General features: G+C 48.2%; 3 protein-coding genes across 3 annotated transcripts; 1 reads left to right on the plus strand and 2 right to left on the minus strand.

The window, feature by feature from the left end:
- Window positions 1-67: 67 nt before the first annotated feature.
- Window positions 68-3,712, plus strand: N7462_009541 (SAGA histone acetyltransferase complex subunit SPT7; the record flags this gene model as incomplete). Its single annotated transcript, XM_057081255.1, has 4 exons — window positions 68-1,151; window positions 1,209-2,353; window positions 2,427-3,115; window positions 3,181-3,712. The coding sequence occupies 4 exons, from the start codon at window positions 68-70 to the stop codon at window positions 3,710-3,712; spliced, it is 3,450 nt and encodes a 1,149-aa protein (XP_056930092.1).
- Window positions 3,713-5,117: 1,405 nt separating this feature from the next.
- Window positions 5,118-8,471, minus strand: N7462_009542 (putative eukaryotic translation initiation factor eIF-2C4; the record flags this gene model as incomplete). The annotated part of the gene is made up of 6 exons (XM_057081256.1): window positions 5,118-7,190; window positions 7,248-7,441; window positions 7,491-7,741; window positions 7,800-7,948; window positions 8,015-8,134; window positions 8,256-8,471. The coding sequence occupies 6 exons, from the start codon at window positions 8,469-8,471 to the stop codon at window positions 5,118-5,120; spliced, it is 3,003 nt and encodes a 1,000-aa protein (XP_056930093.1).
- Window positions 8,472-10,217: 1,746 nt separating this feature from the next.
- On the minus strand, window positions 10,218-13,501 carry rna14 (cleavage polyadenylation factor subunit RNA14; the record flags this gene model as incomplete). Its single annotated transcript, XM_057081257.1, has 4 exons — window positions 10,218-10,981; window positions 11,040-12,042; window positions 12,097-12,528; window positions 12,635-13,501. 4 exons carry the CDS (start codon window positions 13,499-13,501, stop codon window positions 10,218-10,220), a joined length of 3,066 nt encoding a protein of 1,021 aa, XP_056930094.1.
- Window positions 13,502-13,534: the final 33 nt, after the last annotated feature.

Below are 13,534 nucleotides of genomic sequence, written 5' to 3' on the forward strand. Positions count from 1 at the left end.
CAGTGCGTGGTCCCAACCGTGGAGATTCGAGTCTCGCCCGCCCCAGAACCGGGGTTTTGGAGCGAGCATGTCGCTCGGTCACAACGCCTGGCCCCCGGGCAATATCCGTCCTCCCGATGAGCATCTGGACTCGCCGCGCCCTGTCAATGGCTTGGTCAAGACATTATCTGGCTCGCGAACTCCCCAAATACGCGGGTCTGTCAGCGCCGACGGGCCGAACCCGGGTAGTATGACATCGGAGCCCGATATGGCAGTCGAGGAGGACCCGCGCATTGCCCAATTCCGCGATCTCTATCGGCGCAGCGAAGCGAAAATCAACGCGCTCTTTTCTGCTCAATCTGTCCCGGCTGACACTGCCGGCGCCGCGGGCGCGGAGCCTGACCAGGTGGAAGGTCAACCTGAACGCGTCGATGCGCCGGCACCCCCTTCGGCCGCCCCGACCAAACCTGCCCGCAAGCTTGACGACGATTATGATGACTACGATGAGGACGAGGATGTGGAAATGGCTGATTCGACCGAATCGCCCTTGAAAGCCAAGTCTATTCCGCCGTCGCAGGATACCGGCACCGCTGCACCTCCGTCCCAACGTACCGGTACCGCAGCCTCTCTTGTTGCTGAACAGATGAAAGAATCGAAGAAAGAAACAATGGAAGATATTCGGAAACAGCTCGAAGAAGACAAGAAAGCAACGGAAGAAGCTGCCAGGAGAAGCTTCCACACCATCTTCTATACTCTTGAAAATGACCGCGATGCTATGCTGGACCAGCAGCGGTTGGAGGAATCCGAGCGACAAGTGGAGGCAGAGATCTCCGGCCAGGCCAATGGCGGTGGGAGTAACGCCGCTGTTGGTTCAAATGGCTATAGTTCTCTGAGTAATACAAACCTGGGTGCATCCAGCTTGACACTGAAGAATCTCATTGCTCGAATTGACAAAAAGCGCGACATGGTACAAGCATCCGATGCTGAGCTTCGAAGTCTCCTGAGCGAAGTACGCAAGAATCGCAGTAAATGGGCCAGCGAAGACAAGATTGGCCAGGAAGAGCTATATGAATCTGCAGAAAAGGTCCTTAGCGAGCTCAAGGCCATGACAGAACATTCTACTGCTTTTTTGACCCGTGTCAACAAACGGGATGCCCCGGATTACCACACGAGTAAGCTCACTTATACCATCAACATTGACATTCAGCATGCTAACCACCTTTGTCTAGTAATTAAACACCCGATGGACCTCGGAACGATGACGAAGAAGCTCAAAAGCTTGTCCTACCGTTCGAAGCAGGATTTTGTGGACGATCTCAACCTCATCTGGTCGAATTGTTTGAAATACAACACTAACCCTGAGCATTTTCTACGAAAACATGCCTTATACATGCGAAAGGAGACCGAGAAGCTAGTTCCTTTGATTCCCGAGATTGTCATCAGAGATCGTGCTGAGGTTGAAGCTGAAGAGCGCCGAATGCAACTTGCCGAACTTGACGGTGCCGAGGAAAGTGATGATGAACCTATCATGTCTTCTCGAGGAAGAAAGGCCCCTGGGAAATCGTCGAAGAAAGGCACCGCACCCTCCCGCAATACGCCTAGCGGATCTGAAGGCCCTTCGGGTGCTCCGGCCAGTCAGCCTCCGGCACCTGTCCGTGCAGATTCTGATACGGCCATGGAATCAGGCCAGAATGGTTTCTCTACCCCTCCACCTGGATCACACACACCCTCAGACCCTGCAGGCGTGGGCGTAGGGGCTGCAGCAAGCCAACAGTGTGATTCTATGGAGATCGACGCCCCTATAATCTCTACTGCATCTCTCAGTGCTCTTTCAGTCCCTGGAATGGAACTAGAAGACCCTGAGTACAAAGTATGGAAGCAAGTCACGAAAAAGGATCGAGCTCTCATTGCCGCTGAACGGCACCGTCTTCTCAAAAGCGACAAACTCAACCCTGACGAGCCAGCTCTGCTCCGGACAAAGGCCGGTATGCGGCGATGGCTTCGTCACGAAAAGCAAGCTGCTATCGAAGCTGACAAAATCCAAGATGCCGGTGCCCAGACAATGGAACCCGCGGCCCCTGGAGAGACACTTGCAGAGGGTATCGAGGTTGAAGAAGACAAAATGGTTCCTTATTACTACGACGTTATGTCTGGTGTCCCAGACCTCCCAGAACGACTTGCCTGGAAAGAAGATGCAGAGGGCAATGTTGTGGATGCCTCTGAAGAGTACCTCAGAATTCTTCCCAAGGACTCTTTCACGCAGCCAGATAGCAAATTGACTCGCAAATTTAATGACAACATGCGACAAATGCAAGATACACGTAAGATTTGCTCGAAGATCGGCATTGTGAAGCAAATGCAGCTGCAGTCTCAGGTACGTGCTTCGGTTTGCTCTGAACCTGAAATTATGAACATGCGTCTTTGGTTCGGTACTGACAATCTTCTAGATGTATCAAAACCAATTCCAGAAGTACCAACCCGAACCTTTTGCCGAGCAAGATGTTGCACCTCACGTCATGAACGACGATGGCCCCGTGATCGCTCCAGGAACTTGTCGGGCCGCGCTGCAGCGATCAGTCGCCAAGATCTTCTATCACACTGGCTTTGAGGAGTACCAACCATCGGCTCTTGAGGTTGTTACTGACATTACAGCCGACTTTTTCCACAAGATCGGCGAAACGATCAAATCCTATATGGAAGCACCCAAAGTTCCCGCAGTTGAATCTGAGGACCCTGCTTCATCTGCCGCTGACTGGAAACCTGCGTATACCGAGCCGGAGATGGTACTTCACACCCTTGGGGCGGTCGGTATCAACATCGATGAGCTTGAGTCCTATATTAAAGATGATGTTGAGCGTCTCGGAACTAAGCTTTCCACTGCCCACGATCGCCTCAAGATGCTTCTCACAGAGCTCCTCCGGCCCGCCTTTGCGGATGGCGGCGAAGACGGATCCCATGCCTTTGCGGATGGAAGCGAGCAGTTCGTTGGAGGCGACTTTGCTGAGGATATCGATGAGGACTTCTTTGGATTCAAGGAGCTGGGTCTTGACCGTGAGTTCGGTCTTGCGACTCTTAGCGTGCCACTTCATCTACTTCAGAACCGTATGTTTAATGCGGCACGCTCCCAAGACACAAGGTATGTTCCGAATCGCAAACACTTACTGTAATATTTGTTCTTACTGACTTTTTTCCCCTTTGCAGCTCTATTCAAGCGATTGACCTCTTCCCACCACCTCCGCCTTATGTCCGTATCTCGGTGGATAACTTGCCCAATCAGATCGGACTGGTGCAATCGTTCTTCAAGGGCAAATTGGATGCGCATAGCGATGAGCCCCTCGTCGAAGATCTTGAATTACCACCCAAACAGAGGCCAATGGCTGCTAAACCCCGTCTCCCGGCTTCCGGTAAGATTCCTGCGATAGCTGGAGTCTTGGGTGCTACATCAAGCCCGCAGAAGCGACCTGTACCGCCGAATGCAGCCAGTACTTCCAAACCAGGGCCTTCAGAACCAAGCAAAAAGAAGATCAAAAAGAATAGCGGTGTCGCATTAGAGATGCCTAATTTCAATATCGATGGTGATGCCGACCAACCCAACGCCACAAACGAGACTAAAGACTTCATGACCGATCTTACACCCAAACCCGAAGATTCCAACATGCCGGATGGCACTGGTGAGCTCAGTGCCAGCCAACAGGATAACACTGTTCCGATGACAAATGGTACTACGACATGATCTCCTCATACTTGCCTTTATGGCAATTAAAATACTCGGTTGCACAAATATCTTTCCACTCATCTTTGTCCTTTTCACTCCATCCTTTCTACAATTTCATTTCTCCTTTTCTTCTCTTGAATTATCCACGACGATGAATCACCACGCACAAGGAATGACATGCGGCACATGTGATGATCAGTATCTCCGCGATTTCCTCAGCCCATTTAGGTTTTTCCTTTAGGAGGCAATGCCACGGCCAGGACAACAGGGACTCAGAAGCATGGGGAAGGTAGAAGCCTAACCAAACATCTGTTCAACGCTCCTAGCACGCCGCACGCCGCCTATTTCCTTAGTGGCATCTACATCCTTGCTCGTTGCAATGTATTATTTTCTTTCTTTGTTTCTCTCTCTTTTAACCTATCCTTATCTTCTTCCCTCCATTTCCGCACCTGGGGTCGCAATGCATTAATATTGTATCCATTTTGACCTGTTTTCAATCTTCGAATGCGCATGTACCATATCATACCATCTGCCAAGTGGCCGAATTTTTTTTTCTTGTGTTGTCATGTCTCACTTGACTGCAATGAAAGACTTTTGTCTCGAGATCTTCCAATCTAATGTCTATAATGAACCGCGTAGGATATTTGCTGCTTTGTAATCTTTGTCTGGCTATGCACAGCTTTCGTGAGAGTCGGCCATGAATCGTCGTTGTGTTCTTTATCTTAGTTACCTGAAAGATAAGGTTGCCATTACTGTAAATGTTCCTGAATAAAGTTGTCGTATCACTATGCCCCTTCTAGTTTGTTAATCTCCCTTCCTTATACACTCAAGAATGAGCAAAGTACCTCACTATGGGCAAATTGTGCCTGCATATCTCGATGACATGATTATTGTATGTTTTGTTCTTCAATTTCTCCACTTATTTCTATGTGTACTGGTTGTAGAGGGCTATGGCAAACTAAGGATCTCTCAACATGAAGCTGAAAAGTCTACCTGCAATAAAAAAGAAATCATCTGAACTACTTCATTTCTATGAGTTCTTTTCGGGACTTTCAGATCGCCCGTCGGGCTGCATGGTCGCCAAACCGAGCCTCTTATCAGCTGAAATGGAGCCTCCTACCCCTTCAATCCCTCCATGGCAGCGGGTTCAAAGGGGAGAGAAAAAAACGAGGAAAAGCAGGCATCAGGATGTCAAGGAGTGGAGTGCTACGAAACCGAGGTGGAACGAGAATTTGCAAGCCCTTGAAAGACAAGAAAGGCAAAGTTGCCGATGGAATGCACTGGTGCATTGAGCACATATTCCGGGAGCTCAGTGGAGACATTACAGATAAAAGAAAGGTAAAGGGAAGATAGAAATCTCAGCCTCTTCATATCATGATACAAAGGGAGATTGTTGAAAGTGCAGACTCTGGTGGTGCAAGTTTCACATCCACCACATCTTGTACTCTAAGCGATTGTGTGTCTCACCGATTGGGAGCAACGGAATAATCTCCTTATGTGGTTCCTTTCGCTCAGGCCGATGGACCTTTCCTCGAACCAGACGTACAGCTCGTCCGTGTTGGGCTCCGAGGCGTGAGGGGATATCCTCATGATGACGACCGCGAACAGAGATCAGATGAGCATAGTAGATAGAAGGATGCACAGATACCGAGGTAGTCGAGCGCGCATACTGATAGCAATGTTCATAGATCATGTTCTGAAGCTCCTCGGGCTTGTGACCAATCTCGTCCTTCAGAACGGTGTAATGCACAGGGCGAGAGGTGCCCTGGAGTGCGATGTGAGAGTACAGGTAGAAATCCCACCCATGGGGACTAACCACCTCACGGTCAATCAGAGTTCCTGGATAAGGATTGCCATTCTTGTCACCGGCAGCATGATTCTTCGGATCAGGGAATGATCGAATATGGTGGCGTTTATTTGCGACAATGACGCAAATTTTTCCACGCCATTCTTCTATGTTGGCAGCCCTGGCTAGTGTCTGTTTGATGGTAAGAACCTCACGCATCAATACCAGCTCAAACTCTCCTTCAGAGACTCCATCCCGGAAGTAGTAAACGTATTTGGGACCTTTCCCTTTACCAACAGTCGCAATCCATTCGTTCAACATGGGCTCGAGAATTACCGGCAAAATGGGCTCATTGATGATTTCTTCCTTGTCCCCATTCACCTCACACCCGCCCATGTAGCGTGTGCATTGGATGTCACTAGATACACACATAGCAGCAATTGATGGTGTCCAGACACCTAACATAGGATGGGTGACATCTGCTCCAATGATCATGGAGCCCGGTGACATATTAGATGACTTTGACGCGGGAATAGCTCGAGCCGTCGTCCCTCCAAGCTTCGCATTGATCTTCATGGCGATATTGGAATAAATTTGATCAAAGTCTTTCTTTGCATTCTCGTGCTGGATGACTTGCGAGGCAATACCAAATCGGCAGTCGCAATTTTTCTTGATGCGAACGTAGACATTCGCATCCCAGCTGGGCACCAGAAAGATCAGGAGTTGTGCGGAGCCTTGTCCGCGCAGGGAGTCGCAACGATTTCGGAGACCGAGCACCGATTCACCAACATCAGAATTGAGCAAAAGAGAGGTTGGATGTTTTTCAATAAGGCCGCCATGGTGACGATAAACCTTGACAAATTGCTCAATCCAGCTTTGAACCATATTTTCATTCATGGGACTGTATGGGGCGGACCAGTATCCAATGCCCCAGGATTTCAGAGGCTTGTCATTCGACTTGAAGAACTTCTTGCCCCGGAGGTCCCACCGCCCATTGATACCTGGATTGTGCTTTGAAGCCCCAAATTGAATCTCGGGATTTGGGAGGAGACGTGCCTTGGCCCGAACCATGGCTTTGTCAACAACCATGCCATAGTGAATCAAATTAGGGTCATTCTCATGATCAAAGATCTTCTTGATGAGCTGGATATGAGACATCCGCTCTCGAGGTTTTTGTGCAGTGTACCTGATCATTTGTCCAGTCATCAACTTTGAAAGCTTTTTGTTGTAGCGTTGTAGGCCTTTTACCACCAGAAGCTCGGCAGGGTAAGCAATAGGCCATCCATGCACCTCATCGCGCATCTCAACCACGCACATTTTGGGCTTTTGGAGGAGAAGATTGTACTTATCCTTATAGAATTGAGCCAGTGTTTTCTTCTCAGTCTCACCGGTCGCCTTGTCTGTCACTGGAATGTGGTATTCAAGGCAATGTCCCATAGCCAGACCTTTGATCTTGAAAACGCGATTCGGATTCGGGCAGCCTCTGAAACTGGGAGATACCAAGAGCCCTCCTATGTTCTTGTGAACAACCTTCCACGCTTCAGGATACTCTTTGGCCCGCTGCTCCATATATTTCTTTTCGACAATGGTAGTAGCTTTCACCAACTCGTCATCGTGGTCTAGGTCAAGAAACCCCCGCATGACTGACATAAGACCAATGCGAGAATAGAAGACAGCATAAGCTGTGTCGACATTGAGAATCAAGCCCCGCTATACTCTCATTAGTGGGAGTCCAGAAGATATACGAGGTAGATAAATGATTCTTACTGGACACGCTCGAATTGTCTGGAAAAGACCACGATGAACAGTTGCTCCTCGCCCAGCGAGTTGGTACAAGAATTGCGATTGGTCCACATTTTTGAAGTTTGGTCCAAGATCTTTGACATTATCAAAGAAGTACGCCCGTTTGTGCTCGTAAAATTGTTTTCTTGGCCAGTCACGAAGCAAATGGTCCAGGAAATCTTTCAATGTGAGCTAAAAGCTGGATTGGAAATTGCCCAGGCTACTTACTGAATGCTTCAACTGTTTCTTCATCATAGGGTCGCTTCTGATTAAGCCATGCGTTGATCACACTCAGATTGATTTTGTGCTTCAAGATGACTCGGAACTGAACTTTGGGAAGAAGGGTCAAGAACACGCGGTGGGCATCTGCAATCGCGGCAAATCCTCCAACCCGATTGGGACCTTCACGGTAGTGATAAGGAGGATCGAAATAAATCATCTCATTAATACCCTTCTCAAGGCTCAGCTCCTCGAGAGACCTAGATGATCCCGTATCAGCTTATATGATAGAACCCTCTGGAAAATGACCAGACTTACCAAGCAATGTAAGCACCGTTGTGAATAGCATTAGCTAGGTGCTCCTTTCGAAGTTGACTTCTTTCAAAACAGGTTTGAAGAAGATTCTTGTCAAGCGTAGGGAGAATCGAAGTCTTGTCCCCTGCTGTGACGGGGTGGATTACTTCAACCTGTAGTTGCTCAGTAATTAATTGCCCCTGAACATAAAACCTTTTGCTACAAAGTGAGAAACTTACCTCATACAAGTAGACTGGCTTCTTTGGCACTTTCCGAATCGGATATGCATTCACAACCAAGTCAATCTCCTTCCCAGTGGTGTTGTATTCGTTATCACGTCTAACATCGAGTTCGGGAATCTATGCAAGGTCAGTGAAATATTCCAGAGACAGCGATAAGTGGCCTCCAAATCGGCCATCAGAGAGGAATGAGGAACCACAATGATGGAAAAGATCGGGATCCGAAGGGATTGCAACGAACCGGGAATACAACGTAATCCCACCATTTACGGGGCTTCATGCGGAGATGACCTTTCTCATCTCTGAAAGTGAGATTGGCAATGCTTTGCCTTTGAGCCTCAATCTGTGCATCTTGCGAAGGGTCTGATACTTCCTTTTGGGGCTCTAAAGATTCTTTCTGGGGACTTGACCGTCCACTTCTCTGGCCTTTCTGGCTAGGACTCGGGGGAGAGCCCATGATAGATGAACGACGATCAGGGTTTCTGGAGATAAGAGATCATTAGCACAACAATATAGATCAATGCTCTGATGAGATTTGCGAAGAGAAAGTTGACAGAAATGTTGAAAAGAAAATTCTGGGAAAAGATGCTTGTATATAGAGGATCGAGTCGATATGATTCGCAGCCTGGTACTTCCAAGATGGCCTTTGGGATAGTTTTCCTTGGAGTGGAGACCTCAACTCATGCTGCTCCAAGGCCGAAGGTCCTGAGAAAAGGAAAGCATATAAAGAGACTTGAATGAAATACATACCGTCGTCAGGAAAGAAGTGTAAAGGGAAAAGAGTAAGAAAATGGTTCAGAATAGGGTCAAAAAGTACAAAAGCTGCTTCTCACCGAGTATCTGGGCAATAAGCAGGGAAACTGAGAGCAGAAAGACCTAAAGAGATGGGAATCCTTTCTTCAGGTGCCCAAATCGCAGGGGAAGGGTTGGGACACGTGAGAAAGTAATGGTATTGATAGTGAAATAGGATATTGAAAAACAAGAGGATGTTGGAGAAAGTGGGAGGAAGAAGGGAAATTTATATTCCCAGGGGGCAGGGGCCTCAGAGATGAATTGGCAGTCACGCTGAATGTCAATCAATGGACCCCACCTGTGATTCAGTTAATTCGGGTAGAAATCGAATTGTCTTGGAAAGCATCAAGAGCTTACTATTCAAGAAATGAAATTGGACAAATCTGAGTAGTTCAAGGAAGATTCACAAGTAGAGAAGCCGCAGGCGAGAGATGAAGTCGTCGTAGAGAATGAAAACAGAGAAGGAGGGGGAGAGGGAACGGTCAACCAGATAGGCATCTAAATGCCTTAGTAGGCAACTAGCTGGGCTTGCAGAGGAAAGCCTGAAATCCTTTTTCATTACCATAACACCATGACTTTCTAGCATATTGCAATTAGTTGCTAGAAGCTAGAAGTGTCCTCCTAGGCGACTATTTAGTACGTTGTGATGGAGGTAACCAGAGTCAAGCAATGGGTGGATAACCAAGTAAAATGGAACTGATAGACAAACAAGTCAAAAGACATCGACTACTGAGTGAATTCTATTACCTTCATTTCATATAGAGATATGTCTGTTCAAATTGTTACTTGTGATCGTCCTGGGTCAGGACAGGACCTAGGTCTAGCGCCAAATATGCCATATACATTATCATATCAGCAGCGTTACAAATTTCTTTATCTCTCTAGAATAATCTAACCTAGGAAAACTGGTTGTGAAAGTGGATCTATTGTGGCTACATCTGGCATATCATCCATCTGCTGTATCTGAAGTATCATTGGAGTATCTGCACAACTTGTCGCGAACTGTACATATAGGGTTATGAAGATGGCAGGGGAAGGCAAACTCCGCAGTCTCAAAAAAGTGCTTAATGTGAAAAAATGAAAACATGAGAACGAGAAAACCGCAACGTAGGGTAACCGCATGCCTGTTGAAAGAAAGAATGCCAATCAGACCGACGCCGGCATAATGCAACAGATTCTAGGGCAATCAGGAAGATTCCTACCACACCCAGAATGAAGTAAGAAGTCGGATCATCTAGATCAAGGAGGATGTTGCCAGGTAGTAATCACCCAATTTGGACGCCTCGATGATTAAGTGAGAAAAGTTTCATGGGAAAAGTTGAGTGAATATACACAGAAAATGAAGGAATAGTGGCAATTGATCAGCACTCGAGGGATTTTAGCGGTATGAGCCTGGATAAAAAAAACCGTGTTAGAAAATAAATGATTCCGAGGGGATTCGTATGTTTGAGGAAATGTGTCTCAATTGACCGCCAGGGGGATTCGTACCGGAGGACTGAGGGGCTCCAAGGCCCCGCGCATTCGCAGGAAGGGGAATATGGGAAGGAGAGGAGGGAACATCGATGCAACGAATCAGATCAACCATCTTCTCTGGGGAGAGGCGTGCGATGTTGTAAGCGGACGCATGAGGAATGATACTGAGCAATTGTACCACTTCTCGAGGCAAAGGTGTCGAAGATCCTTGAGGTTTGTACGATGATGTGGTCTGACCGTTGATGCCTCGCTTTTGCTGGTCCAGCCGGCGACCTTGCACGGCCTTCAATGGGGATTCGGCACGAACAAACTTGCGTGGGCGATCCGAGTCGTAATCAAAGTCGTCAGTGGGGAATGGCCTTTTTGGAGAGTTCAAAGTATCCAGGTGCGGCACCGGGGAGCTACGAGACTCCTGCGCCATTCCCGGAAGAATTGACTTGGGCCGAGTTTGCGAGGGTGACAGAATAGGACGAACGGTCATAGGGTCGAAGATTGGCGTTGAGTACCGGTGGGAAAACTGATCCAATAAGGGGTCTTCGGGGTAGAGTTCGCGCATCCGGGTTTCCAAGTTGATAACTTGAACTAAATCTCCATACCGCGATTCATACTCGTGAAGGAAAGCAAAGATCGGTTTGGCCTTTTCAACATTTTCTGGCTTGGTGGCCAGTCTCCTGACAGTCAGTTCAAACACAGCCCGGGCATCTGAGACGTGGCATTAGCAAACATGTGAGAAGGGTGAGGCGCAAGAGGTTTTGCTTACTGATAATATCATTGATATCAATGAGATGTTTCAAGTATTCGAGGGCGAAATTCTCATCTTCTGGAAACAACTTCGCACCTCGCTCAAAGATCCTGGTTGCGGCAGGGTCTTTGTAGCAGTGATACTCCATAAGGGCACTGGCAATATAGACATCGCTCGTGATTCGACCTCGTTTGCGGGCATCAGCAAATACTGAGCGAGAACCAGCCACCTCGCCTGGCTTTCCCTTTCCCGAGATGCGACGCATAGCACGCATTAGTGCTACCCAAGCGAATGAGATGGTCTTGGAAAGTGTGTTGATTTGAATAGAATGAGCCTCCCGGACGGCGTCAATTTGTGCCTTCTTGGCAGCTTCTTTCTCCTTGGCCTCGCTGGGAGCATCATCGTCATCCTCATCATGCACTGGTGGAGCATCTGGGTTCTGCTTTGCGAATGTCTCCTCAATGCGTGACACATCCTGGGCTTCTTGGTTCCGGGCCTTTTCAATCAAATCGTAAAGAGCATCAAGCAACTTGTCATAAGGCTCTTTGACTTTAGCTGCCCGTTTGGAAACATCTTGCTCGGTATCTGACGTAACCTCCAGCCGATCGGCCAACTTGAAGGATAACAGACAGCTCTCGGGATTAGCTTCGATACCTTTTTTTAACAGATCGGAACCATCTTTTTCCATGTTGTTCAAAAAACAAAACTCGGCCGCGTCAAACCACATTTCAGGAAGAAATCTGAGAGCCATAAGTGCCTGCTTATAGACGTACAGCACACGAGATTTGAACGCGGCAGCATCATCTTCTTGCAGGACTAAGGGGTCTTCTTTTTCCCAGGCAATCCAACGCTTCCAAATATCAACCTGCTGGGCAAACTCAACATCACCTTCGGATCCTGGTACAGGCGGCAATCGAGGCAGAGAAGTTCTGACGAGGTCACGAGTGATGTTCTGCAGTTCGACCTGCGAGCTACGCGCAGTCATATAGGATGGCGAGTGCTCTTGCAGAAATTTTCGACCCTGAAATGGAGTGTTAGCCTAGTTTCTATTAGATAGGAAGTAGAGTGGTTTTACTGTTAGCTTGTTGAGACCCATCTCAAATTGATCATACTCCTTCCACAGAGTATTAACAGCTTGGTTTGGGACACAGATGGCTTTTTGATAAGCCTTTCGCAACAGGTCCATCTTCTGCTGGTCTTGCCAGCCCGATCCTCCAACGGTGCCTGGTCCAGAGCGAATGAACTCAACATAATCAGACCAGATGTTTCCGCAATCTTTGTCCATTCCGACATATTGAAGAGCTAGATCATAGGCTGACGAGATTACACGCCTGGCGTCTCCGCTTGTGTCTGTGGTCAAAGGATTTCGGCGACGCACGTAATCAAGATAGACCGACCAGAGCTGGACACTTGGAACTGTGAGAAGGGTTCGGCTGAAAATCTGTTCCAGGCGGTAAAGTTCGTTGAGCTCAGATTCCATAGTCGCATATGCCACCCACTGGTCAGCCTAACATGAGTTAGCCGGGGAAATGCTCACCACCAAAAAAAAAAAAAAAAAAAAAAAAAAACATATAAAACCAAGTAAATACGCGTGGAGATCTTTGGGGACCTACCGCATCGGGAAACAGTTTCAGAAATCGTTCGTAGACTTCACGGGCACTATCAAGTCTGTTACGACTTCTGTGCTCAGAAATTAGCTCCAGCCAAGCAGGAATATCTCCTCGTGGATCCTCATCAACCCTGTCCTGCAGGATTCCCACGCGGTCATGAGGCAAGCGACCTCTGGAGGCAGAAGGTGAGTCAGGTACAGGGGTAGGAACAGTACTGTTCTGGAGGCTCGCATCATGCAAAGCCCACTGAGTGGGACCAGAAGCAGAAGGATCAATATTTGAAACAGGAACAGGAGAATAAGAACTATTGGCAACATCTGGCACGGAGGCAGCGGAATGCACAGCCGGTTGTGATGATACATCAGGGAGAGTGTTTTGAATTGCATTTCCTGAACTTGGATCTTCAGACAGGGTCATAGGCATGGCATTTGCTTCATCCACTTCCAGCGCAGCCGGCGGCTCATAGTCCGCCTCTTCTTTGTCATCCTCATCATCTTCTTCATCCACAAATCCCCCAATCGTCCTGGTCTGGGGCTGTACGGATGCACCAGCGGGTGGTACCGGGGTGGACCTCTGAGACTCAGTACGCGAGGGGTTCTGGGAAGCAATCGGGGCGTTAGCGGCGGCGACTGTGTCTATGTCTGAGGAAACGGTCGGATTCAGAGTGCTGTCATCGGGTAGGTCTTCTTCATCGTCTTGGAATTCGCGCGCAGAGGGCTGGTACTCTTCGTCCAAAGTTTTGGAGGGGTCATATTCATCGTCATCATCGTCGACGTCTGCAGGTTCTTCCTCAGTTGGGACTGGGTCTGCAGCATCAGCATTAGCTACCTGCGCCTGGAAAAAGGCCTGTTCAGCTTCTTCATCCGCCATGACAGGCGCCGTCTGTGATGGATCGCAGTGAAT

This window comes from Penicillium macrosclerotiorum (genome assembly GCF_028827735.1).
Source record: "Penicillium macrosclerotiorum strain IBT 26536 chromosome Unknown utg000009l_segment0_segment0, whole genome shotgun sequence".
NCBI lineage: Eukaryota > Fungi > Ascomycota > Eurotiomycetes > Eurotiales > Aspergillaceae > Penicillium > Penicillium macrosclerotiorum.